This window comes from Gouania willdenowi, chromosome 12 (assembly GCF_900634775.1).
Source record: "Gouania willdenowi chromosome 12, fGouWil2.1, whole genome shotgun sequence".
Taxonomy (NCBI): domain Eukaryota; kingdom Metazoa; phylum Chordata; class Actinopteri; order Blenniiformes; family Gobiesocidae; genus Gouania; species Gouania willdenowi.
In genome coordinates this window covers 22,322,169-22,348,714 of record NC_041055.1, presented here as the reverse complement: position 1 = coordinate 22,348,714, position 26,546 = coordinate 22,322,169, and the positions used below count along the sequence as shown (strand labels likewise).

The 26,546-nt window shown below is 37.8% G+C and overlaps 2 protein-coding genes across 2 annotated transcripts in view; both read left to right on the top strand.

The window, feature by feature from the left end:
• LOC114472997 (nuclear pore complex protein Nup155-like) overlaps positions 1-7,028 on the top strand; it is a 32,117-nt gene extending 25,089 nt beyond the window's left edge. Inside the window, exons 24-33 of the mRNA XM_028462347.1 lie at positions 1,077-1,230; positions 1,315-1,419; positions 2,548-2,702; positions 2,792-2,921; positions 2,999-3,112; positions 4,710-4,830; positions 4,920-5,030; positions 5,577-5,713; positions 5,803-5,909; positions 6,890-7,028. Of these exons, the coding sequence (XP_028318148.1) occupies positions 1,077-1,230; positions 1,315-1,419; positions 2,548-2,702; positions 2,792-2,921; positions 2,999-3,112; positions 4,710-4,830; positions 4,920-5,030; positions 5,577-5,713; positions 5,803-5,909; positions 6,890-7,028 (1,273 nt within the window). The remainder of the gene's footprint in view (positions 1-1,076; positions 1,231-1,314; positions 1,420-2,547; positions 2,703-2,791; positions 2,922-2,998; positions 3,113-4,709; positions 4,831-4,919; positions 5,031-5,576; positions 5,714-5,802; positions 5,910-6,889) is intronic.
• A 2,452-nt stretch (positions 7,029-9,480) lies between these two features.
• zdhhc8a (zDHHC palmitoyltransferase 8a) lies at positions 9,481-25,842 on the top strand. Its single transcript, XM_028463507.1, has 10 exons — positions 9,481-9,581; positions 18,648-18,769; positions 18,856-19,013; positions 19,487-19,659; positions 21,265-21,367; positions 21,459-21,550; positions 21,631-21,751; positions 21,840-21,954; positions 24,179-24,291; positions 24,385-25,842. Exons 1-10 carry the CDS (start codon positions 9,481-9,483, stop codon positions 25,684-25,686), a joined length of 2,400 nt encoding a protein of 799 aa, XP_028319308.1. The 3' UTR covers positions 25,687-25,842.
• Positions 25,843-26,546: the final 704 nt, after the last annotated feature.

Below are 26,546 nucleotides of genomic sequence, written 5' to 3'. Positions count from 1 at the left end.
ATTACTCATAGAACCGGGCTTATGTAAATAACCTAAATTTTTCACACACTTGTCAGTTCTCTCGAGGATCATTTTATCATTTTTAAAATATTTGAAATTGAGGGGTATACTGACTGAAAAAGGCTCTGACGATCACACCAAAAATATTAATATCAATATTTTCATGGAAAGGGAAGGAACTGAACTTTAGTAATTGAAAATGTAATTTTATTTCACTTTCAGTGGGACAATACTATTGTTATTGCAAAAAATGGTGGCCACCATAATTGTAATCAAGTTGTAATTGAACAAGGATATTCAAATGCGTAATTGAATTACATTTTTAAATTACAATTATGTGTTTAATTTCCCATGTTCAATTACAACTCAATTACAATTACTTTGACCAGCATGTTTTCCAATTAAAATTACAAATTGTATTTTAGTAGTTATGTTCTCAATTACTAAAGTTCAACTTCAATAAATCAAAATTACTGAGCGTTTAATAAATAACTTCATAAAAAAAATGTTCTCTTGTTTTAGCTTTCTGCTAGCATCTCTTATAATGGATCAGTTTTGACCCATGTCTTTAATCAGTTGTAAAATACATGAATTATGTTATCTGTCATCGAATTTGTTTTTAATCTCTTGGTTACCTTTTAAGCTTCGTAATCAATGAAAATATTGGTATTCATTTTTTTGGTGTGGGCTTCTGAGCCTTTTCCGTGTCAGTATACCACTCAATTTAATTTTTTTAAATGGTAAAATGATCTTCAAGAGAATTGACAGGTAAACTTGTAAACATATTTTAATAATTCCTAACTATGTAGGCCTGTGTGTAAGACATAGAACTGTAACATGGTTCCTCAGTTTTTTGTTTAAATATTTTGTAAATTACAGTTTTATAGAATTTCCATGCCAATTACAAGTAAGTTATATGAACTCAATTACAACAGCAACACATTTTTTCAATTACAATTACACTTATCATTACATCATAATTGCAATTACAATTATGATTGACCCCAACCCTGCTGTTCAGCAACACTAGAAAGCTCAGATCAGTCACTGCTCCATCCTCTGTTTATTACCCTAAGACTTCTGTGCTATAAGTGCATCACCGACACCATGCAGGAGCTGGTGAACCAGAGCAAAGCTGCCCCTCAATCCCCCAGTGTCCCCAAGCAGCCGGGCCCTCCAGTGCTGACCTGTGACCCGAACATGCTCAGCAACGAAGAAGCCACCGCCCACGTGAGTCATGAGGGTAGCTAGTTGCTGTTTAATTCTTTCCACAGCGATCTGTATTTCTAATGCACGCCTGTTGCTCCCCTATAGTTTGAGCAGATGCTCGGTCTGGCCCAGAGGTCTCAGGATGAGCTGTTCCACATCGCTCTGTACAACTGGCTGATTCAGGCGGATCTGACGGACAAGCTGCTCGAGGTTCTTTTTCCTGGCAATGCTCCATATTTTAATTCCTGTTCTTTTAGATAATAAATGTATATACTGTACGTGTAGAGCAGTAATGTGAAACTCATTTTAGTTTTAGGGGCCAAATACAGAGCAGTTGAACAGATTTTATGCGGGAAAACGAGTAATGTCAATGTTTTTGTGCCCTAGTTTACACTTCTCCATAAAATACGAAATATGTAAGATACTGAGAAATATCAGTCCCAACAGGATTTTAACTTTTAAGTTTCCTGGATTTTGTGATCAATTTCTATTTAATTAAGGGAAATATTATGTAATAATTTGAGGAAAAAATCTCAGAATTCGTACAAAATCCTTAAATTTTCAACAGTTTAACAGTAAAAATGAATGCAATCTGCGATAAAAGCACCAGGAAAACTTTGAGCCCCTGCAAATATTGTTAAGTTTAATTTACACCAGTGGTTCCCAATCTCTTTTGTCTCATGTACCCCCTTTGCATTTTTTGTCATTTTTTGTGTGTACCCCCTTCTTATCATAAACCTTCTCCATAGTTTAACATGTGGTGTAGAGTAGTGATTTTCAAACAGGGGTACATGTACCCCTAGGGGTATAGGAGCACATTGCATGGGGTCCTCGGAAAGATTTAACAATTAATTGAAGAATAATTGTGAAATATTGCTAATTTCTTTTTTAGGCTATTTTTTTTTTCTACAAATTCACCACAAACTAACAGTACTGTTGCTCAATAAAATACTATATATTATTATAATTGAATGAAGCAGGATTATTTTATGCTGTGGAAGCCATTTTATCACACTTCTGACAATGGCAGACTATAATTGGCTAAATTTTATATAGGAGGCTGTATTTATTTACTATTGAAGTAATCACATAAAAGTGCATGGTATTTATAAAATAAACTACACCCATTGTTTAAATTTGTAGATTAAGGGAACCAATGATGGAGACACAGTTAGGGGTTTAGGAGTACCTGCTGTTCTACTAATGAAAAAGCCAATGAAATGATGAAGACAGTACTTATGATATGAAAGGTGTACAGGGGACAAAAAAGATTGGGAACCACTGCTGTAGAGTAAACATGTCGACCAACATTTAAAGCTGTTTTATTTTCCCCTCCAGTTGAATTCTCCATATTTAGAGGAGCATCTAATGCACATGATCAAGCAGGATCACAGTCAGGTCCACAATATGGACCTGTTATGGCGCTACTACGAGAAGAATCGCAACTTTGGCAAAGCAGCCCACGTACTGGCCCGGTTGGCTGAAATGCACAGGTTCAGATACTACACCAACAGGAAATGAAATAATTACTCATTTATTTCTAATATTTGTTTCAAGGCTTTTCTTGTCATCTTTTCACCAGCACTGAGATCTCCCTGAAGCAACGTTTGGAGTACATTGCTCGAGCCATCCTGTCGGCTAAGAGCTCCTCCTCCATCACAGCTCAGGCATCAGACGGGGAGTTTCTTCATGAGCTGGAAGAGAGGATGGAGGTACGTGAGCAGTGATCACCCACAGGAAGTACATTAGCTCTTTAGTTTCTGAGTTTTGTGCTTTCTGTTTGTTTCAGCTGGTTCGTATTCAAGTGCAGATTCAGGAAACGCTGATCAGACAGTACTCCCATCATCCCACTGTAAAAAATGTCATCTCTCAGTTGAACTCAGAGCTCATGGACATCACAAAGGTAATGTAGTCAAAAAGAGAGTTTAACCATGACAATCAATTGTCACTGATTAACTGCTCATTCCAATCAGGCACTGTACCAAAATCCCTGAAAGTAGCTGCTGTGAAACCTCTGTTAAAAAAGAGAACACTGGATGCCTCTATACTGGCTAACTATAGACCAATCAGCAATCTTCCATACATAGACAAGATCATTGAGAAGGTGGTCTTCAACCAACTGAGTGAATTCTTAACATTCAACAAAATATTTTATGTTTCAATGAGGTTTTCATTCTCATCACAGCATAGAAATTGCTCTTATCCAAGTGATCAATGAGATATGGTTGAACACTGATTCAGGAAAAGTATCTGTTCTCATTCTATTAGATCTAAGTGCTGCATTTGACACTGTAGACCATACAATTTTGTTGCACAAATGGCAAACATGGGTTGGACTAAATGGAAAAGTAATGCAATGGTTTAAGTCCTTCTCGGAGGAACAAAGTTATTTTGTAAGCATTGAAAACTTTGAATCTGACAGATTACCAATGTCCTGTGGGGTTCCTCAGGGTTCTGTTCTTGGACCCCTTCTGTTTAGCCTTTATATGCTTCCTCTTGGACAAATTGTACAGAATTGTAAGGTCTATTATCAGAGCTAGAGTCAAGAGCACCAAGTCAAAAACCTTGGTGCTCTGATTGACTCAAATCTGACATTCACAAAAACAGCCTTCTACCACCTAAAGAACATCTCCAGAGTGAAAGGTTTAATGACTCAGAAAGATCAGGAGAAACTTGTTCATGCTTTTATCTCCAGCAGACTGGACTATTGTAATGGTCTTCTGACAGGAATCCCCCAAAAGAGCGTCAAACAGCTACAGCTGGTTCAGAACGCTACAGCTCGGGTCTTAACCAGAACAAAGAGATCAGAACACATTACTCCAGTTCTATTTCATCTGCGCGAGATGGAACATCCAGTGCTTTAAGCACTGCCTCTGGCGGTCATCCAGGATTCATAGAACCGTAGTTACATATGTAACTCTCGTTTTAAAGTCTTTACACTGGCTCCCAGTCAGCCTCAGAATAGACTTTAAAGTTCTGCTGCTGGTGTATAAATCTGAATGGGTTTGGTCCAGAATACATCAGTGAGATGTTAGTCAAGTATGAACCCAGCAGGTCTCTCAGATCTATGGACACAGGTCAGATAGTGGAGACCAGAGCTCACAGTAAACATGGTGATGCTGCATTTAGTTGTTGTGCTGCAAAGAGGTGGAACAAACTGCCAGCAGAGCTAAAGTCAGCATCACATGTGAACATTTTTAAATAAAAGTTGAAGGCACTTTTTTTCTCTACTGTGTATGATTGAGAGGGAGATTGTTGGTCATGTTGTTGATGTAATGTGTTTGCTGATGATTTTAAATTAGTTTAAATGTTTTCTTTTTGCCGTCTTTAATTTTCTTATAGATTTTAAGCTGTTGAATGTTTTCTGCAGTCTTTTTGATCATGTAAAGCACATTGAGTTGCCTTGTGTATGAAATGCGCTATACAAATAAATTTGCCTTGCCTTGACTGTGAATGTTGTGTGTTAATATGTTCCTTTGTGTGTGTGTGTGTTTTCACAGCTCTATGGAGAGTTTGCTGATCATTTCAAATTGTCTGAGTGCAAGTTGGCGATCATTCACTGTGCTGGACACTCAGACCCCATCCTGGTGCACTCACTGTGGCAAGAGATCCTGGAGAAAGGCACGTGGAGTTTATCAAGACCAACTGGAGTCTGGCCTTTTTTTTCAATCAGTTTTGATGGTCTTAAACCAGTGCGTGTGTGTTTGCAGAACTGGGAGACTCTGTGACCATGAGTCCAATAGACAGGATGAGGTCCCTGAACCTGAAACTTGTGTCACTGGGGAAGATTTACGCTGGAACACCGAGATACTTCCCACTTGGTAATTAGGTTCAGTTTTCACCTTTCTAACTACTTTATTATATTATTTTAAATTAGCTCTTGTTTGGGATTATTTGAATTGTTCTTTCATCAACCAGGATATGTAAACCTTGTCTATAGTCCCCAGTCAACATTGTTGGGTCATGTGCAGGGTTGAGGTCAATTAGGATTTTCAGTTACAATTAAATTTTAATTTACCCATGTTCAGTTACAATTACAATGACCAGCGTTTTTTCTAATTACAATTAAATTTCACTAATTTTTTTTTTATCCTCAGTCATTTACAATTTCATTCTCATTTACTAAAGTTCAAAATCAATTGATCACAATTACTGAGCCTGAAGTAAATTACCTAATAAAACTTCACCTTCTACTTGTGTTAGCATCTCTTATGATAACGGGTCCTAAATCAGCGAAATCATATTTGTTTCCTATCTATTGGTTACCTTGTTAGGCTTCCAAACTAATACATTTTAAATTATGATTATGCCATAATTGTAGTTAATAATCAGTTATGATTGACCCAACCCTGGTCATGTGATTGCAGAGTTCCTGGTGAAGTTCCTTGAGCAGGAGGTCTGTCGACTTCACTGGGATGTTGGATTTGTGACGTCCACCATGCAGGAGATCGGTGTGCAGCTGCCACGCCTGCTGGAGGTCTATGACCAACTCTTCAAAACAAGGGTACGTGTGTTTAATGTTTGTTTTTCAGTCTTTGTAGAGGAAAACGTGACTGTATCATAAAAATGTATTTTTTTTTTTTTTTTTTGTAGGATCCTTGCTGGCAGCGACTGAAGAAGCCTCTTCATTTGGTCGAGTGTATTCACGTCCTTCTCTCGGGATACGTTAAGGATCCAAGCAGAGTACCAACATATGACAGGTGAGTGTCTTTCTCCAGCAGCAGCTGGGATAGATAAGCTTTATCTCAAGTTAAGAGGACATTTTTTAACATTAAATTGAGCGAAGGGAAACATTTTTCAAGAAACTAGTGCAAACACACTAAAGAAGATAACTATTTTTTCTTTTTGCTGCTTTATTGTGAAATTGTAAGAAAATAAATTAAGTTGAGAATATCAATTGGAACATTGCTCAGCATCACTCTATGTTGTCGACTATGAACTTAAGTATAGTGGCACAGTTGTTAGAAACTTAAAGGGAACTCTGATTTAGCATTTTATTTAGTATCCACATTGTTTTTTTTTTACAATTTGATTAAGTAATTGTTGCCCTCTTAACAAAAGTCTGTATATCATTCTTTTGACCATTTTTATATGTTTTGCCTAACTTGTCTATTTGAATAAAATTTGCTTTTGTTTTAAGAGTTTTTTTTTTAAATTATTCGTATTCATTATTTTTTTTCTCCATTTATTATTATTATTAAATATTTATCAAATTTAAGATTTAAAAAGAAATATGTAATAATATATACTGTAAGGTAGGCATGAAATCTCAAAATGGCCAAAAATTGACTTAGGCCCTTTTGTTATGAGTGCCATGATTTACAAAACAATCTTGAGACTTTTCACCAATAAAAGTCACCAAACACTGAACTCTAGGTCACTTGTTTCAAGGACACAGTATAGTTTATTTTGTTTGGTTTTTTCTCACTGGCTGTAATCTTGACAAAATGACCACACCTATTACCTGCATACATGACGGTTAATTCACAAACCTGAGCAAATTGAATCAAATGTGGCTGGAAGATTAAAACTAAGTCCTTTGCCAGACCATTATCTCAACTTTAGGTTTCAAGTAGATTCATAGCACTGATTAAATCCATCATTGACCTTTTAGTCAAACGCTGCTCATCATTGCTGATCAAGAACAGTTCTGTCATGGAGTCTGTTTCTTGTGTTTCAGGCGAAGGTTTACCAACGTGTGCCTCGATAATATCTGTGGTTATCTGGTGGAGCTCCAGTCTCTGAGCCCCAACTCAGCCCTACAGCAAACCATCTGCAACTTCAAGTCACTACAGGCGAAGCTGGAGATTCTTCACTGATGAAGAATCAACAGCTCGTCAGACAAACAGTGACGATATCTCACCGTAACTCTTCAGTCTGTAGTTGTGGATAATAACAGGTTTTGCAGATGAACAAAAAGGTGTTTTATAACTTATTGAAACATTTTGTAAACCGCAAAATTTTGCTAAAGCGAAGTAACATTTTTTTAGGGTACATTTTGAGAAAAAATTGGTGATCAGATTGAATCCAGATAAAGTCCAGTTAGTGTTGTGTGTGTTATTTTCTTGTCTCGCATTGTGTTTTGTATTTATGTACATAATATGGCCATAGGTTTGCTGTTGCCATTGATTTTTCAACAAATACACAGTTGTCAGCATTTTATGTAACTCAATTACATTAAATACTTTTGGTGAGTTTTCAGCCTTTGTGTGGAGGACTGCCTTAGTAATTGATTTTGGATGGAGAATGATTTTTTTTTTAGAATGTTGTGGTTTTGATAAATGAGAGAAAACAATTGCTGAACTTTATGAACAACAAAATAAAGGTTGCATAGCAGATGCATATTGGACGGTCATTTTTTTTGCCAAATGCAGAAGGCTGAGAAAATGAGGCAGCAAATTGCTCTGGGTTGACAAAGCCACACTTCATGTAATTTGGTTTCATTCAGGCATCTCTCAGGGCTTCTGACTGACAAAGCAGCAACGCCACAGGCTTCTAATTAGCCGAGCATCCGCAAATGTAATTAGGTTTTAATTTTTTTTGCCCCGAGAAAATTCAAGTCAGTATGTCTCAATGTAGATTTGCTTTCCCTCAATGAAGATGTTTTTTCTTATTTCTTTTTTTTTTTTACATTTCCATAATTTTAAATAAAAGAAAATTCCAATGTGGTTGTAAACAGCTGCCTTATGTCACAGCAAATGAAATACATCAATTGGTGTCAATTTTTGTTTTAAGTATTTCTCACCCACATCATTTTAGTTTAATACTCTACCAATAGATAATGAATTCCCATTAAATGTCAGTTTGTGTGATAACAGGACATCGTTCTGAAATAAAAATTTCAAAGTGGTTATCCACTTAGCGTAAACTTATACTGGAGGCCATTGTCAGGAAATTGCTTAGATTAACTTTGCATATATACCAGAAAAAGTCACAAGAGCACAAAGTCATCTGGATCAGTGACCCTGATCATGGTACCATGATCCTTCACACTTAAAAGGCTTTTATCCCTATTACTAACAATAGAGTATCTCCAAATGTACAGTCATTGGGCACCCCCTTTTATTTTTGAAGATTCGTGATTGAATGTAAACCACAGTGGGATAATGAGCGAGTAAAATTTCGTATCCGCCAAATACCAACCAATATGTGAATTTTTCAAAATTCACCATAAGAAATGAGGATTTTTTTTTTTTCTTCAAATTGATCCAGAATCAGTATATTGATCGGGATTCCCTACAATTTTAATGGGATGTTCCATGGCCTAAGGTTCATTTGTGGTTTAAATTTTGTCCATATCAGTTAAGGACTTTTGATGTAATCTTGCAAACACACAAATGTAAATAAACGCTGGTAATCAAACAACATCAATAATATAATGAAGACCCCTGATGAAGTGTTGGCCACCCCTTGTGACCACTGGAAACCAACTCAAGTCCAGGAACTAAAAGATTAAAAAGTGTCTTGAAATGAAAAGGCTTATCGTTTGTCATATTGTAGTGGCCTATATTAGTGTTTCTCAAATGGGGATACGCAATGACACTACAGGGGGTACTTGAGAAGGAGAGAGTGGAAAATTAACAAAACATGAAAACTATGCAGATTTTAGTATGTGTATTTCCACATGAGGAAGGGGATGATACTGTTCAGTTCCATCCATCCATTTTCAGACCTGCTTGTTCCTGTTAATCAGAGGGTGTTTAGTTCCACTTATTTACAAAGATAGATTCTTTAAAAATGTGTGTTAACACTCATTCATCCAATCATTATGTTCTATTGTTGTTGCTTTTTCATAGTATTCTGAGCAAAAATGTTGTAGCTGGACAAGGGGGAACTTATATATACAGTAATATACTGTAGGTTCAACAGCGTGTTTCAAATGTGTTTAAGATTGTGAGCAATGTCAACATTTTTTGGAATATTAAATAAATTTTATATATAAAATCATATGCCAATGTAAATAAATACGTAAATTTTTACATTAATGAATGAATAGGTGGTCGGACTCGTTATGGACTCAGAGCAGGTGGTGGTCTCGGGTGTGAGGTGGAGCAGTGCGCCGCCCTGAGGGAGAGCTCCACCTCTGGGACACCAGCACCAGCAGCAGCATCTGGAGCAGCTGAGACGGACGGACGGACGGTCGTCCCGGGTCCTCTCCTCCCGCTATGACAGTGGGATTAGTCGGTAAAGAGCTGAACGGACTGGCTCCACCTGTAATGTGTGCGTCCCGGCTGGTCTGAGGCTGACTGTGATGAGTGTGGAGCAGACAGGATGCCCGGAGGCTCGGACACGCTGAAGCCCAGCGCCTTCATCCCGGTGTGCACGGCCGCCTGCCTGCTGGTGGGCTCCACCTCTCTGTACTTTGTGTTCACGTAAGTACGAGCAAACATGGATAAAACTATACTATTCATTCATTCATTCACATGAGGAATGGGGATTTTTATATGGGGTGCTGATTGTGAAGTTACGCATGCTAAAATAAACAGCTTTTTAAACTATTTTCAACGTTTAAATGTTAAATATTAAATCTAAATGTTAAATCTAAATCTAAACGTCACAGGTGCAACTAAATATTTTGCTAATATGCAAATTCACCGGAAGTACCAACAGAATTTGCATATTGGCTAAATATTAGTTTCACCCGTGATATTTATATTTAACATTTAGATTTAGATTTAACAATTAGATTGAGATTTAATATTTACCTTTAAGATTCATATGTAACATTTATTTTTAGATTTAACATTTATATTTATATTTAGTTTTAACCTTTAGATTTAACATTTAGATTTAAATTTAACATTGACATTATTTTTTTAGGAGAAAAACATTTCACAGATATTGCTCTAAATCTGGTCCATACATGGTCATATACATGGTTTGTTGCTAAATGGTGCAAAAAGTTGCTGTTTATTTTAGCATGCACAACTTCCCAATTGGCGCCCCATATTTTTACTCAAATGTTTAGTAGGCTTATATTGAAATTTTTAAAAAGTTTTTTTTTTTTTTTTTTTAAAAAAAAAGCAACTGAAGATCCACTAAAACTATTGAGGAAGTGGTGAGCTTTGCTCTCTCACAGCTTGACGGTTGTGAGTTTGATGCCCTAATGTGCATGTTGCATTTGCCGTCTGCATCTCTATTACAGATTAACCTTAACACAAACAGGAACCAAACGTAATAATAAAATTAATAATAATGATAATACATTTTATTTTAAAAGTGCCTTTGAGGCTACCCAATGACACTTTACAATAAAAACAGAATAATTGAAAATAAAAACAGTGAAATACAATATAAAACAGAATAATACAGAAAAGAACTATGAAATTAAGATATGTGAAACATTGAATTACAGAGAATATGCAGATTAAGTTTTGATTTGACTGCACATGTATCAACTCCTGATAAAATGCACTGCAAGTCATTACTGATTATATTTTAATTAAAATAATTGTTTATTACAACATAAGCTATAATATTTATGATCAGAGCCCAACAACTCTGTTTAATTGTATTTCATATCAAGTTTTCTCATTGATTTTGACTGACCAACTTCCTAGAATTTCAAATCTGAGCCATAATTTGGGAATCTCAGGTCTAACACATCAGTTTGGGGGTGTGTCAATATGACTTCAGGGCCCTGTGACTTCTACCATTATGATACGCAGGTATAGGAGATGAATGTGTCACAGGTAAATACATACACTTTCAACATGTGTTTAAAAACTAAGGGATGAGGAACATTGCATGGATTTCATGTCCACATTGGACAACAGAAGAAAAAGTGATGTTTTAATGTAAAAATACTGATGGAGACAATTCTTTTGACCCATTCGTGAAAGATAGACAGGTGAGCGTGAGGCGACAACAATAAAGCCGGTGCCGGCTGGCATGTAAGAGAAGAGGAAAAGTCCTGATTAGTATCTCCACAATCCAATTCCACTGATTGTTTGGATTGACCTGTTATTGAATGCTGTTTTAAAAACATGTTACCTTGAGAATTTACGAGTTTTTATCAACTAAACACAAACAGCACACTTGACTCAAACTCCTCATGTTTCCATTATGACAACCCCCTCCCATTTCCACTAATGCCACACTGACTGTCAGTGTGATCCAGCAACCCCTGACATCTGTAGCCATATCTGCCCTACTTTCTCCTATATAGTCACCAGCGTGCACCGTTTCTACTGGAATCTGACACCAGATTGAGGGTATGGGATTAGGATCCTCTAGTCATTGTCATGCGATCTCCCATCTGGGAAAGTGTTGACTGGAGTCTTTATGTTCACACTCATTTGTTGCAAATGAAGTTATTTCTTTCAATAAGCATGCATTAGTCTTGTGAGGCTTGAGTCTTTAGTTATACAGTATGTAAAACGTTTTGATTTTAAAGCCACTTTAATTGTTATATATTTGTGTTAGACTGTATAGCTGATAAGTTGTCAGGTTGTAAAGGTTGATAAACTCCGCCCACTCATAGTGAGAGACAGGAAAAGCAATGCTCTGCTGATATAGGGCAGATTGGGACGAGACTGCTTAATTGAGAAATGCCAAAGCTGCAAAGCCTGCAGGATGCTTAAAAATGATTAAGAACAACAAGGAATGTCTCATCTGGCTTAAAATAGTCTGAGTGCAGCTTCTCAGCACATGGGTCAGGACCAATAAAAAGGTCACAAACTGGTTTTCAGATGGTCATGGGTGAAATATTTAAAGATGCTATCCATGATCTTTTTTTATCAGATAAATCCACAAATTTCCACCCTAAAAAGTCATTTTTGTTTGCTTTTTTGTGCATTGCATTGTGGGATGTGGAGTCTCTGAGACTCTGATATCACGGAGAATACTGGGAACCAACTACAACAAACTTGTCTAGCGAAGAAAAACAAGAAATCACAGTAAGAATGAAGCAAAAACACATCTATACATCAGTTTACAGGACTCCATATCCCACAATGCAATGCACGAAACTGTCAACTGACGTAGTGATTACGGTGGAGATGAAAACAAACTTTTGAGCAGCAATTTCAACCTTTTTCCTTTCTTTTTGGAGTTAGGAATGTTCAACTAATCGATCAATGGGGTATAAACTATATCTAATAAAATAATTAATTGTGAGTAGCAGCTTTGAGTTGATTTTTTTTATTGAGCGGTGTTCAGTACCAGCTAGCAAAAATAATATCTCTACCAATAGGTGGCGACAATAAGGGGCTTATTTTTGTAAAGCACGTTTTTCATTATTCAACAACATATAACATAAGATACAAGAAGAGTTAATTGTATACTTTTCACTTCGCCAACTTTTATTTTAAACTTATGCCTTTATTTAATTCAGAATTGTCCTCTATCATTGATGTGTGCCCCCAAAAGCACCACCAAAGTGACTCCCCAACTCATTTATTGGTGTTTTAATGGATTGAAAGTTGTGCCAAAACAATGGCGGATGTTGATTTTGTGGCTTTACGTGGAAACACCCGAATATGGCAGAAAATCAATCGTCATATCATTGGGAAACACGATGAACAAACCAAAACGAGCTTCCTTTTCTGGTGAAGAAACACAAGAAATCTTGTTAAGAATGAAGCAAAAACACTTGTGTAATATCAGAAATGTAACTTTTAAGGCCACAGTCTAACCAGTCACCAAAAAGGAGGATCCTCATGTCTCTTTCTTGCCGAATCTGCCATGAATCTTTTTCTACTTTGCTGCCATCTTTACATTTTTCACGAGTTTCCCAGTCCCACAATGCAATGCATGACACTTTTTCAAAGTTCAAGTCACATGACCATTGTCAACAAAACCATTGTTTGTGAGTCAAAAACAATCTTGCGAGCGGTTATTTCAATCTTTGACATTTGTTTGAGAGTGAATTCTGCATTTTTTCAAAATTTTGTATTTTTTATTTATTTGTTTTTGTGTGTGTGTCAATAGACACGATAGGAATTGTTGCTGGCAACATTAAGAGATAACCACCAAATTATTTTTGTTTTAGCATTTTTCATTCAAATAACATCTCAGATTTTATTTAAATAATATATGACATCATAGGTTTTTTTTTATGCTTTAAAAATACATCCTAACTTTTCCATATTAACTGATACTAATAAAATGTCATAGTTGTCATGCCCTAAAAGAGAATTGATCAGAAATCAGCACCAAAGGTTGACATAATGCAAAAGTAGCATTAAATCTACATTTTAAAAAAAATGAAGCTGCTGATAATGTTGGTCATGCAATCATCTGCATTTGCAGCTCTACTTTACAAATCCTTTGTGTGAAATAAAGTTCCTGAGTTTTTCTTTTGCTGATTGAAGTCCTCGGCTGGTGTTTTCCGCCGTTCGTTTCTCTGACGGTGAACTTGTGTTTGGGTTTGTGCTTTTAAGGTTTGCTGCACCGTTAAACTCGGGCAGGTCATCCAAACTGTCTACAAAGACCCAGAGGAAAAAAAACACTTTTGTAACCGTTATTATATCTTTGAGAGGAAACTTTGTGCAGCAGCACTGGAAACGCACTTCTTTTAAAACGTATTCTTGAGAATTTTGTTGTCTTTAAAGACACAAAGTTACATTTTTAATCTTTCCACAAGACAAGCCAGTAGCTCCTCACACTGAGACCTATTGATCTATTGATAACAATTCTATTGTCTATATCTGTTGCTTTTGTTGTGAAAAGCTGATAGAGGAAGTTTGTGTTATGTATGTGCAGTGATTGCACGTGTGGAGTTGTTTGTTTAACCCTAATCTTGGTCAATTTGACCCCATTCAATGTTTATCATTAAAAAAATAATAGTTGACTTTTCTTTTTTCTTTGTTTTATATTTCATGACTTTTCCTATTTTGGTGGGTACAATTGATTAGGCATAAAATGATTACGATGATATTTTCTCGATGTGCTGAAGAATTTTTTTAATTTTTTTAATTTATTTTTTTATTTATTCAGTTTATTTCCGACATGGTTACATTCACTTTTTTTTTTTTTTTTTACATTTTTTTTTCTTTTTTGTACATGCCGAAAAAGGAGACGAGAGAAGCAGTTTGCTTATCCGGGTCCCGTCCCCTGTTTTACCATCGCAAATTTACATGGGTTTACATGTCTTTTACATGGGTTTACATGTACAAATATTTCACGCATTGGTGTTCCTCTGGGGTCAATTTGACCCCAAGCTCTGTTAGCTGTGTAAAAGTGGTCCGTCGGTGTGTGTGTGACCCATGTGTGACCTTACATCCCCACACCTGCAGGTGCAGAGTCGATACTTTTGAGTCGATACATGAGGTTCATTCTCTTGTGGTCATTAATGTCAGTAAATTTGAGAAGAATTGGATGAAAACCATTCAAGATAAACTAATTTTAATTTAAAAGTCTGGCCTTATGGTGGCGTTAAAGTCCATGTTTCATTATCAAGGGGTTATTTATGTATTGAACAAATAAACACTGTGCCTGACATAAAATCGTGGTTAACAATTCTCTGAAAATAAATTTTCTAGAGGTCAATATTTCCTGGGGTCAGATTGACCCCAAGGGTAAAATGTGTTTGTGAAATTTGAGGATAATCGGAGGGTTAATGGCAGAACAGTCCTCAGCCAAAGTGATGAGTTCAATACCTGGCAGTTGAAGATCTAGAACCTTTCTAGTATGCATGCGCTCCTAATGCCTTATGTGTCAAACTCCAGGCCCGGGGACCAAATTCGGCCCTTTGGAGCATCTAATTCGGCCCGCGGGAGAAAATAAAAATGACAGAGAAAACATGAATCATTATGTAAATGAAACTTAACAATATTTGCAGAGGCTCACAGTTTCCCCATTGCTTGTATCACATGATGGAAGTCAGAAAAAATTCCAAATTCTCAATTTTCCTCAAATGATTCCATAATATTTCCCTTAATTAAATAGAAACTTGCCTCAAAATCTTGGAGATTTAAAGTGAAGTCCTTGCTGGGACTGCTATCTATCACTTACTGCTTGGATATTGTCAGTTTCTTACATATTTTGTATTCTATGTATACGTAAAACTATAAACATGTCACAATAATGTTGAAATCACTTGTTTTCCCGCATAAAATCTGTTAAACTGCTCTGTATTTGGCCCCTAAAACTAAAATGAGTTTCACACTACTGCTCTACACGTATGTAATTTTTTTTAATCTAAAATAATTTATATTCATATTTTATGTTTACATTGGAGCGTAAACTAGGGCTCAATGTTAATGAAATTACTCATTTTCCCGCCAAATTCTGCAGCCCACTTGAGATTTATACTGCTCCGTGTTTGGCCCCTGAACTGAAATGAATTTGACACCCTTGCTTTAATGGATTCATCTCATTGGCCAAAAACAGCTGGAGGTTATTTGGAGTCTTTATATTGCAAAATTGCCTGTGGGCGTGAATAAGCGTGTGAATAGATGGTGAATGAATGCCTCTGTATAAAACATTTGTATTTAATTAAGCATTTTATGTACAGTATTTATGAGGTAATTACACAGGAAGTTTGTACTTAAATTCAGGAAGTAGCAGACCCTTGAATAAGGTGGCTGGCAAACCCCGTCAAATCGTATAAAAACTGATACAAATTTCATTTTGGGTGCATCTATTCACTTATTCTCTCTATTATTTTGAGGTTAAGATATTGCTTTAGCAATATAAAAATGAAACAAAGATGGGAGAACTTTGGTAAACGAAACAAAACCCATATCTGTAAATCAGAATTTAGCTTTAGTTAAGGTATTTTTTTTCATGTGTTTGTTTGTGGAACGTGTATTCTGTGATGATTCCTTCTCTTGAAATCAGACAGATTACCCGTCAGTGATGTCATTTATGTAACTGTAACAGTATTTGACTAAAGGAGGCCCTGCTGCTGCTGCAACAGTCGGGGCCCAGGGGCCGGACTGGCTGTGCCACTGACCCAGTGCAGAGATGAGGCCAGTGTGCAGATTGCAGAGCAGCTTATACTGTTCTGTGTGATTTAATAGAGCTCTGCCCGGCTCTGCTTTATTAGGTGCGGCTTGTCCTGCAGCGGCGTAATGAACTGTCTCTCCCTGCAGTCCAGATGGTCTCAGACCAATGATGGAGGACCATTCTTCACAACGTCCATAATGTAATCTGGTACAAAAGTCATTTCAGATTCACAAAGTGAACTCAAGCGTCACAGTTTTTTTTCTCCTCATTACATCACTGTAGGTTTGGATTAAAATGAAAAATTTGCTGTAGAAGGTCAATCTTTTCACGACAGCTATGCATGTTTTATCATTGCAATTAAATAAATACAATTATTTTTATTGCATATAGTTGTGACGATCACCAGCCCTCTCTAAATTAAAAAAAAAAATTACGTTTTCTTTTTAAGTTCAGAGACATTTTGAGTTCTCTTTGTGAAATCAATAAATTGCGAGAAATTGTGGATATTCAAAATGTAATTACATTTTAAAGAGTCAGGTTGTTATTATTTTATTTTATTAGATATTTAAATAGATAAAAAAGAAAATTATCATAATTAAAGATTCCCGTTTTCCACTTCTTGTGTTATATGGGGAGAACAAAGTTTGATATACAAGCTTGTGTTATCTGTCTTTATATAAATGGGGATATTATGACAATATAAGAACATGTCCAACATGAGCACATCTAGTAAGAACTTTGACACACAATGATGATTACACTCTACTCCAGAAGAGTTTTGCCATATTTTATTTTATTTTCTTGAATTATTTAAAAAGTGAAAGACAAATCATATTCTTTTTTTTCCTTCTTGTTTGAAAGTCCTTATCAGATAAAGATTGTAGCAGCCTTGGAAACATAAAGCCCCCGAAGCAGGCAGGAGTTCATCCCTGATCATTGACTACCTTAAACAAGTAGGATTTTCCATGACATACAGTATAACATGCTATAGTAATGTATGCTTTTGAATGCAGAATCACTTTTTTGCATTTAATGGGAGGAACCTACAATGCACCGAACTGGCAGAAATGGTCCGTAATCCAGAGTTTATAATCCAGGGATTACTCTGTTTGCAGCTGGCACAGCATCAGCAGGCGCTCCTTTGGGGGGGGAGTGGGAAACCCATCCCCCACCAACTAAAACTAAAAACCAGCTCAGGGGTTTGGTAGATGGGACTGAGATGAATTTAGGATTGTATTCGTAATTCAACTTGTGTTAGAATTTATTCCTTCACGTATTTATACTCTTCTGCAATGTTCAATCTGATTTATTTTACTTTGATCTGCCTATACAATCTCTCACTTTATGACGTGTACAGATCAAACTGATGATATGATTTAATGAATCCTTTTCTCTCCATAACTGCTCTTCACTTGTAATCCCATTTGATTTCTCACACATAAATAATATCATCCATTTAGAAAACAAATCAGTACCCAGAAATGCAAACACCCACGTAAAACAATATATGTTCAAGTACAATGTACCTAAACCTGTCTGAATTATTATAGTTTTTTATCACTTTACAATAAGAATATTTTTGAAGCATGTCTATGACATCGTGACATTAAAAATGTAGCACATGGTATTTTTTTGGGGTTCCAGATTAAAAATGGTTTGTTTATTATTTATTTCTTTTGTTAATGTTTTGTTTTTATTCATTTTTTATTCCTATTTAGTTGAAAAGGTCATACGCAGATTAAGTATGTCAATTTGTCCAGAGTTAAAGTCAAATAAAACCATGTTTTTTTCCAACTGCAATTTTTGGGGTCTTTTTTCCTTTCCAATAATATTGTATCATTAACGCAAGCCCATTATTGTCTATCAGCATTTTTACCTCCAGCATCTTGACTCCACTTCTTTTGACTGTGGGATGTAAAAGAAGGGTTGTACCACCAAAGACCCCATCACTTAAACCGTTTTTAATCCTCACCCACCTGTACATGCCTTAACTGTTTTGATGAAGTAAGAACATCTGAAAAACAGAGTATCTTGTGTTATGTTGCCTCAAACTTTCAGGCACATGTATCAAACTCAAGGCCCGGGGGCCAAATCTGGCCCTTTAGACCATCCAATTTGGCCCATAGGAGAAAGTAAAAAGAAACGGAAATAAACATGAATTAATGTGCAATCACAAATTGTTCAGATAACTTAATTTTCTTGAAATTATTTGACATAATTCCCCCAAATTAAATAAAAAAATTGTCATTAAATCAATGAAATTTAAGAGGAAAAACCTACAGGGACTGATATCTGTCACTTATTGCAGGGTTATTGTTAACGCCTTACATACTTCCTGTGACATATATAAGTTTAAGTGCAAACTTGGGACATTAATGTTGGTTTTCCCGCCTAAAATCTGTGGCCCACTTAAGATAAAACTACTTTGTATTTGGCCCCTGAACTAAAATGAGTTTGAGACCCCTGCTTTAAGAGATGGATGCTTGTGTGTTTCTTTAAAGACACTTTTCAAATTGTTTTAAAACACTTTTGAACTGTGTATTCAGATGTCCGTGGCTGGCCGTGACCATCTGCCCTGCCGTGCCACCATGCAGTGCCATCATCTTCCTCTTTGTGCTGGCCAACTTCACCATGGCAACCTTTATGGATGCTGGTGTTCTCCCAATGGGTGAGTAGTAACACAAAGAATGCTATGTGTACAACACAGGAGATCAGCAGTAGGCGGTATTATATAGCAGTTTCACATATTTTCAGCCAGCGAAGATGAAGACAAGGACGATGAGTTCCGCGCTCCCCTCTACAAGAACGTGGAAGTGAAGGGTGTGCAGGTGCGGATGAAGTGGTGCGCGTCGTGTCACTTCTACAGACCTCCACGATGCTCCCACTGCAGCGTCTGTGATCGCTGTGTGGAGGTGAGTGCACTGACCGACTGAAAGATTAAAAAAAGAAAGTGTCCAGGGTCTTGTATGAACATCTATACAGTTGAAAGAACATTTCATGGGGGAGTTATGGTCATGAAGAGCAGATTAGGGGAGAAAATGAGGAGCATGAGTGAGCATAACAGCCTGTGTGTGGATGAAGTCAGCGAAGGGATTTCTGCAGAATGAGGGATGGACAGAGGGAGATGGAGGGAACAGGGATCTCATTAATCAGGTTAATCCTTTTCTCAGATCCTTTGTGGTCTCCATGGAAATGCAATTTGAAAAAGGGATTCAGGCTGCCTGTATTAAACTAAGAGTGTTTCAAAAAAGAAAGAAAAAACAATGTCTTTTTAAGAAGCTACCAAAAATGTCTAGATTTTCAGTGCCGCACAACAGATGAGATTTGATGTACATTTGTTTGTTTTTTATTTAAACTTAACTGTTTTCCAACGATCTCGTTGCAGGATTTTGACCATCACTGCCCTTGGGTGAACAACTGCATCGGGAGGCGAAACTATCGCTACTTCTTTCTTTTTCTGTTGTCACTGACTGTTCACATGATTGGCGTCTTCACCTTTGGCCTCATCTACATCTTGCACCACATGGATGATTTATGGGCGTTGCACTGCACCGTCACGTATCCTTCAACAAAACACCCACAACGACGCTAATATGGCTAAAAGTAAAGCCAGGTGACATCACGATGTTATCAAGTGAATATGATGCCTGTTAATCTGTAAGAATCTTATCATTTAGGTCAAGGGATTCCTTACGGAAGAGAAAATATTTCAAGGATCCCCTCATAATCCTCATGTCAATTAGTGGTTCTCAAACTTTTTGGGGTATCCCTCACTTTGAAAGAAGGTGAACTTTCAAGCCCCACCTGCGCCCATTGCCCCCTGAAATAATCCTGACAAATAACACATTTACAAATGTATTGATCAAACAGGAAATAAGTAATGTCATTTATCATAATAAAACAAAAACCAAATCAAACAAATCACCTGCATAAAAAACACATAAAATTGCAGTCAAAAATACAGGAAATAATGGATAATTGTTTGCAATCTGTGCCAAAAAACTTAAGAAAACAAAAAAGAAAATAATTTTTTTAAGTCAGCTATTGAAAGTTTACTTGTTTATTGTTCTGCTCCACTTCAGATGCCGACGTAAATCCCTATTTTCGCACTTTAGTTAGTTTGCATATCTAATGCGGTCTAATAATTTATAGCTTTTTTAATTTCTACTACATTTTTAGGCTTCTCATCATTACTTCCTTCATGTGTAGGTGTTTTGTAGTGTTAATAATCTTTATTGTCAATGAAGAATAGCATTTTAAAAAATTGGCATAAAACTGAAAATGTCCTCCAGTTTGTTGGGCCCCACCTGTCATATCTCTCTTCCCCACCAGGGGGCGCGCCACACACTTTGAAAAGCACTGCCCTAAATGCTATAGGAAAGATTTGTTCTTTCAAACAATACAACTTATATATTTAAGATCTTTATTGTAGATATGAACATAAAGAGCACCTGTACTTGTCTTGTTTATAAAATAAATTGTGTTTAATGAAATATTCTAACTATTTTTTTTGCACTTAATAGCCATTGAGACAGCCTACACACTTCACAGTGATACGGAAGTGCGTCATGTCCAGTATCCATCTACTGTACATGTTCAATATGTTTGTTTTATTAATGCATTGGTCCCCAAATACACTTTAGTAATGATACAACATAAATAAAAATTGTATTATTACTATTATTATTCTACGGTCCCCCAAGCTACAGCCGAAGGGCCCCTGGGGGTCCTCGGACCTCAGTTTGAGAACATTTGATCAAGGTTTTCTTACAAACCTTGTGTTTCTAAATGGGAATGGACTTGCATGTAGTATTGTTTATTGACTTCATCATGTATCGGAAATGCCTGAAGCCAGATTAGAGCTGCCGTAAATACAAAGGTATAAACCTAATGAGCCTTTAAATGAAGCTTTGGAAAAGAGGTGTTGACGCTTATGGAAAGAAATGAAGATCCATCAGTGTAGCAGCATGGCTTAATGGCAAGAAGGAGAATCACAGATGCAATTTTTGTCTCGAATTGTTATTACAGGAGCCGCATGATGACACTTTTATAGGCAGGGAGACGCTCAAAACTGCAGGGCCATTATACAAAGGAATAAACAGTGCATAAAATGTGCTAAAAGCATTTTGTCATACATCTGTTCATCCTTATCATTTTTACCAGTTTGGTAGTGGTCAGTATATCAGGACTGTTTCTTATCCCTGTCCTGGGTCTTACTGGATTCCATTTCTATCTGGTATCCAGGGGACGTACCACCAATGAACAGGTCAGTTTAATGTCCACAAAATAACTTGTGAAATGTAGTGGTGTTAAATATGCAAGAGTTGTACATAAAATAATACATTTTATCACTGCAGGTAACTGGGAAGTTTCAAGGTGGAGTAAATCCTTTTACAAGAGGATGTTGTAACAACCTAGAATATCTGGTTTGCAGTCCCATCCCTCCAAAGTAAGAGCACTGCTTCACAGTCAATACTTATAGCTTAGCAGGAAGTCTTTTAACCTTGGCTTTTACTGATTTTTGCACAGGTACACAGCAAGGCCCTGCAAGAAAACAGTCATCCATCTTCAGCCTCCCTTCCTCCGACTAGAGATTGAGAGAAAGAAGCAAATTAAAGTCAGAGACAATGGAATACAAAGTCGGGATAAAGTAGGTTGAGATGTTTATATATCGAACCATAAGTGATAAATACAGTATAAGCCTCATGTATATTTTTGTTGTGTGTGTCTCAATGCAGCAGCTTTCTAGTGGAGCCGTCGAATCGTCGAACGTCAAACAGTTAAAAACTCCACCTCCGCTGCCACCGAAACCTGATCACGGTCTGCTGAGAAGCCATGTGGCTGCATTGGATGGTACTGTGAATGACACATTGATCACATGATCACATGGTGTAGTGACAAAAAGGTTATTAACGTTATATTTCAGAGAATCACATCCTATTTACACATGGACTTGGACTTGATTTTATATAGCGCTTTATCACCACACTGAAGCAGTCTCAAAGCGCTTTACACATCAGCTCATTCACCCAATCACTCTCACATTCACACACCAGTGGGACAGGACTGCCATGCAAGGCGCTAGTCGACCACTGGGAGCAACTTAGGGTTCAGTGTCTTGCCCAAGGACACTTCGACACATAGTCAGGTACTGGGATCGAACCCCCAACCTCTCGATCAGAAGACGACCCACTACCACCTGAGCCACGGTCGCCCCCACATAAAATGCTCTATGGGTTGAAACCTGGCTATTACAGTCAAATTTTGCTATTGGCTTAGAATGGTTATTAGTGACATTTTGGTGGCTTCTTACGTCACTGTTGGCCCAGCCCCTCCTATGAAAACTAGCACCTGTGGACTCTGCAATCTGTGGTGAGTAGGTTGGATTGGAATAATTATAAATAGAGGTATAGTGAGTATTGAGTAGGTAGTTAGCATAGCATAGATTGTTCTTTGGAGATTTTATACTATAGACTCGGTGTATCTTTATGCTGCGTTCACACCGAATGCATCTTCTCCTCTCATAAACATAAACCACCAGTGAAAAAAGCTGGTGTGATTAGCGGCTAATGCTATCCTTGCTCAGTGCCGACTTTCAAAGATGAAAACGACAGAGAGAACTTTTACCTGCTACTACCACCTCCTCGCTGATTCTCCTCCATGCCTAATCCTTCCAAGACCGGTCCCGGTTATAAAGGCTGTGTCATACAGCTCCAGGTGGTCACACACAGCTTCTACTCCGTGGTTGAATGGGTGAACAGACCGGTGTCCATGTTGATGGCCTGACGTCATCATCAACAAAGACTATGATTGGTTTTCATCATGTGAAACGGTCGCAGGAGTTCAATATTTTCAACTCTTGCGAATGTGCGGATATGCGTAAAATGCTCGCATGGCCAACGCACTTGACGTGCAGACCAGACCGCACCGCCGCACTGGAAAGATATCGCATCTGGGACGCATCTATCCATTGACTTTGTATGTAAACTAGACGTACGGACATTTCGTGACGCATCCGGTGTGAACGCAGCATAACTGCTCCAGGAGCCCCACCCATAATCGAGGCATTTTTTTGCTTTTCTGCTTAGACGCACTTTGGCCAAAACCTTTGGGTTTAGTTACTCTTTAAGAGTAAAGAAAGCAATTGAAACATGTATGATGAGAGGTTTCACAGTGTAAAACAGTCCAATATCAGCAGATTACAGTACATTTATTAAATGCACCTCCTTCTCAATAGGGGGCAATAGCTATCTTAATATGGCTCCAATGTGGTACTTTCTGCATTGTTTCTTGTACTACTGATTTTTAACACGCCTGTCAATCCAGTGTGTTGTGGTTCACAAAAAATTAGAAAACATTATAGCACCTCAAATCTGAGGCTGTGTTCCTCTGTTTAAAAAGTTGGAAGCAGAGTCGAGCTGTTATTCCTCCACATCAAGAAAAGCCAGATGAGATGGTTCACTCACATCTGATTGTCTACAAACACATTCTAGAATTTATTACCTCGGCCAAAGAAGTATTATTTTCACCTGCGTTTTTGTATTTTTCTGTTTGTTAGCAGGATTAGGTCAAAGGTACTTGTTCAAAGTTTAAACAACACTACCTAAAGATAAAAGCCTACCTTATGAAAGATTCCATTGGATTTTGGAGGGGATCCCGGTCAATATACGCACTGATTGTGGATCAGTTTCAAGAAAAAAAACCCCAAAAAACCCATCATTGGCTTATTTAAAAAATCTCGGTTTGTAATTGACAATCTTTTGTAATCTGACTCAATTATGTTGGGTTTATTTCTCAAATACCCTAGTTACCTAGTTTCATCAAGATCAGATCTGTATTGTGCATTCCATTGCAATTATTTTTTTTAAAATGGGGTGCCCATATATTTGGATCTAATGTATTATTATAATAGGGATAGAAATATCTTACAAGCCTTTAAAGTCTGAATGAACATGGTATCATGATCAGGATCAATGATCGACATAACCACAAATATCTGGCAAAGAGAATTTTTGGTGCTTGGTGGAGGTTTGTGCTCTGAGTGCTGTTGTAACTCTGATATTTTCCTCTTTTTCAGAGTTGGGACATCATACCAAGTCCATCATTCCCGTATCCATTCCCACTGTTCCACAGCTACGGCCCGTCCTAGAGGCCATATCCAGAGGATCATCACCTATTCCACCAGAGAAGGTGACTTTCATTTTAACTTTAGCTCAGTTCCATTTTAGAGTGATTCTAATAAAACCCTTACCTTATATTAATGTGTTTTCTTATGTTGCTCAGTTGTTGAAGACATCAGATAACCAAGACAACAACAAAGGTCCTAATCATTGTCTTGAGTCTAAAGAAAGCCCTGTGAGGAGCAGTCACCAGCCCGGGATGCTCTTCCAACCTCCTCTTCATACCAGCATGGTTCCCGGCCCCCTGCAGCACAACTCTCTCACACTTAACTCTCGCTCTCTCACACTGAAAAACAGTGGTCGCTATGGCAGCAAATCACAGCTTCCTGCAATGCACGTTGATGGTTTGGGATGCAATCCTCCTCCAGGTATCATTGCTAACCCCAGCTTGATCGCCAACCACGGTAGCAGCAGTCTTTCCTACGATAACCTGATGCACCCTGCAGACCCTCAGCTCATTATGCAGAGAGGAGTTCCTCCAGTCAGCTACCACCCTCACTTCATGACTGTAGGAACTGATGGTCCAGTGCTACGAAAGTCTCCTCAGGCTTACAGTCCAGTGTTTGTGGGCATCACCAGGCAGTCTCCTCAGCCCCGTGACACCTCTCCCTCTATGCAGGGTCCGTCTTCAAGGGATCCCTCACCCTCTCTCCAAGGTATCATTCATAGAGAACATTCTCCTGCTTTTCAAGTTAAGATGCCAAGAGACCTTGCTACTCAAAGTGTGGCATCAAGAGACATTCCTCCCCCTGGTCTGATGATGCGTGATATGGCCTCCCAGAGTCTTCAGGACAGTCTTCGGGATCTTCTTCCACCGGACGCTACACCTCCAAGGTCTGCCGCTGCTCGTTATGATAACTTTTCTAAAACCATCATGGCTTCTTTTCACGAAAGACGAGAGCTGGAAGAGAGGGATAGAATTCTCCGACTCCAGGCTAGATCACATGCTCTCTATGGTGATATGGGGATCTATGACATTCCCTGCAGGAGGAGCCTCCCTCCAGACAACAACCGACCTCCAGGCTCACGCGGACCCACTCCCCCCGCCTACGGCTCCAGAGAGTTTCTGATGAGCACGGGTATTCTGGGTTACGGCATGAGGAGCGCTCCACTCTCAAGTTCCTCAACATCTTCTCTGACACGTGGGCCGAAAACAATCGGCTCTCCTTTGCAGAGCAGCAGCAGCAGCAGCCTACAAACCAGAGGAAGGTCTTCTTCTCCTGGATACTGCCCCACAGAGAGACCAAACCCGAGCCTTGCTTCCTCTACTTCCACTATCCCACGTTTATCTTCCTCCACTGCATCCTCAGCTACTCCACACACCTCATACGCCACCATGAAACGCTCCTCTCTGCAGTACTCCTCTGAGAGGAAAGACTCAGTCACCCATGGTGCCCCGAAATGAAAAGGAAAATGTGTTTCTGGTGGAGTGAATGAATCATCTATGCAGCGTTACTCTCAGTCTTCACAGCTCCAGAGTCATTCTGTAAATAAGAGGCCATTTGGGATTTTGTATGTGGTGGAGTGAGTAAATAAACAACTCGGTGAATAATAAACCAACAGATATTCTTACAAGTTTGTAAACGATTTGAAACATAAGGACAGTTGTGCCTCCTCTTTCAGACTCCAAGCAGAGAAGCCATTATATGAAGGCAGACCTTTTTGTATGTTTTTATACCATTTTTGTGTACACTGTGTATTGCCACAATATATAATTTGCCGCTTGCTGAAATAATCCTTGTTTGACTCAGTTTTGTAGACTTATTTTGTAGTTTTCTCCTCTGTTTCATGTTAATTTGGGAATTAAAAGGACACTTGCCTACAACTGTAAAATTGTCACAGTTAATTAGGATTAAACTTCAAATATTTGAAGTGGTTTAATTGTGAGCTACGATTCAAATCGCTGGTAGCTAGCTAGCTGGCTAGCTCACTTTAGTTTACTCCAGTCTTGAGTTATATTTTGAAATGGAGCCAAACTCACTTTGAAAAATTAATTAATTCTCTAATATCACTGCAGTGCAAGAATGAATAATGAATTGCAAAAGTATTATTGACTAAAAGGGGAACTCTCAGATAAGCTAGCTTTTGAACCAAACTCTATGGCGCCTCCTGGTGAGAACTTTTGAAACTGCCAGACACATTAGATAATGCTTTTGGATGCAAAATGACAGTGAACTAGAATGAAGGATTTTTTTAAATCAATAGAAGCAATTTTTTATACTTGAAATATAAATGTTTTTTTCTGTATTACAGTGAACGTTTTAC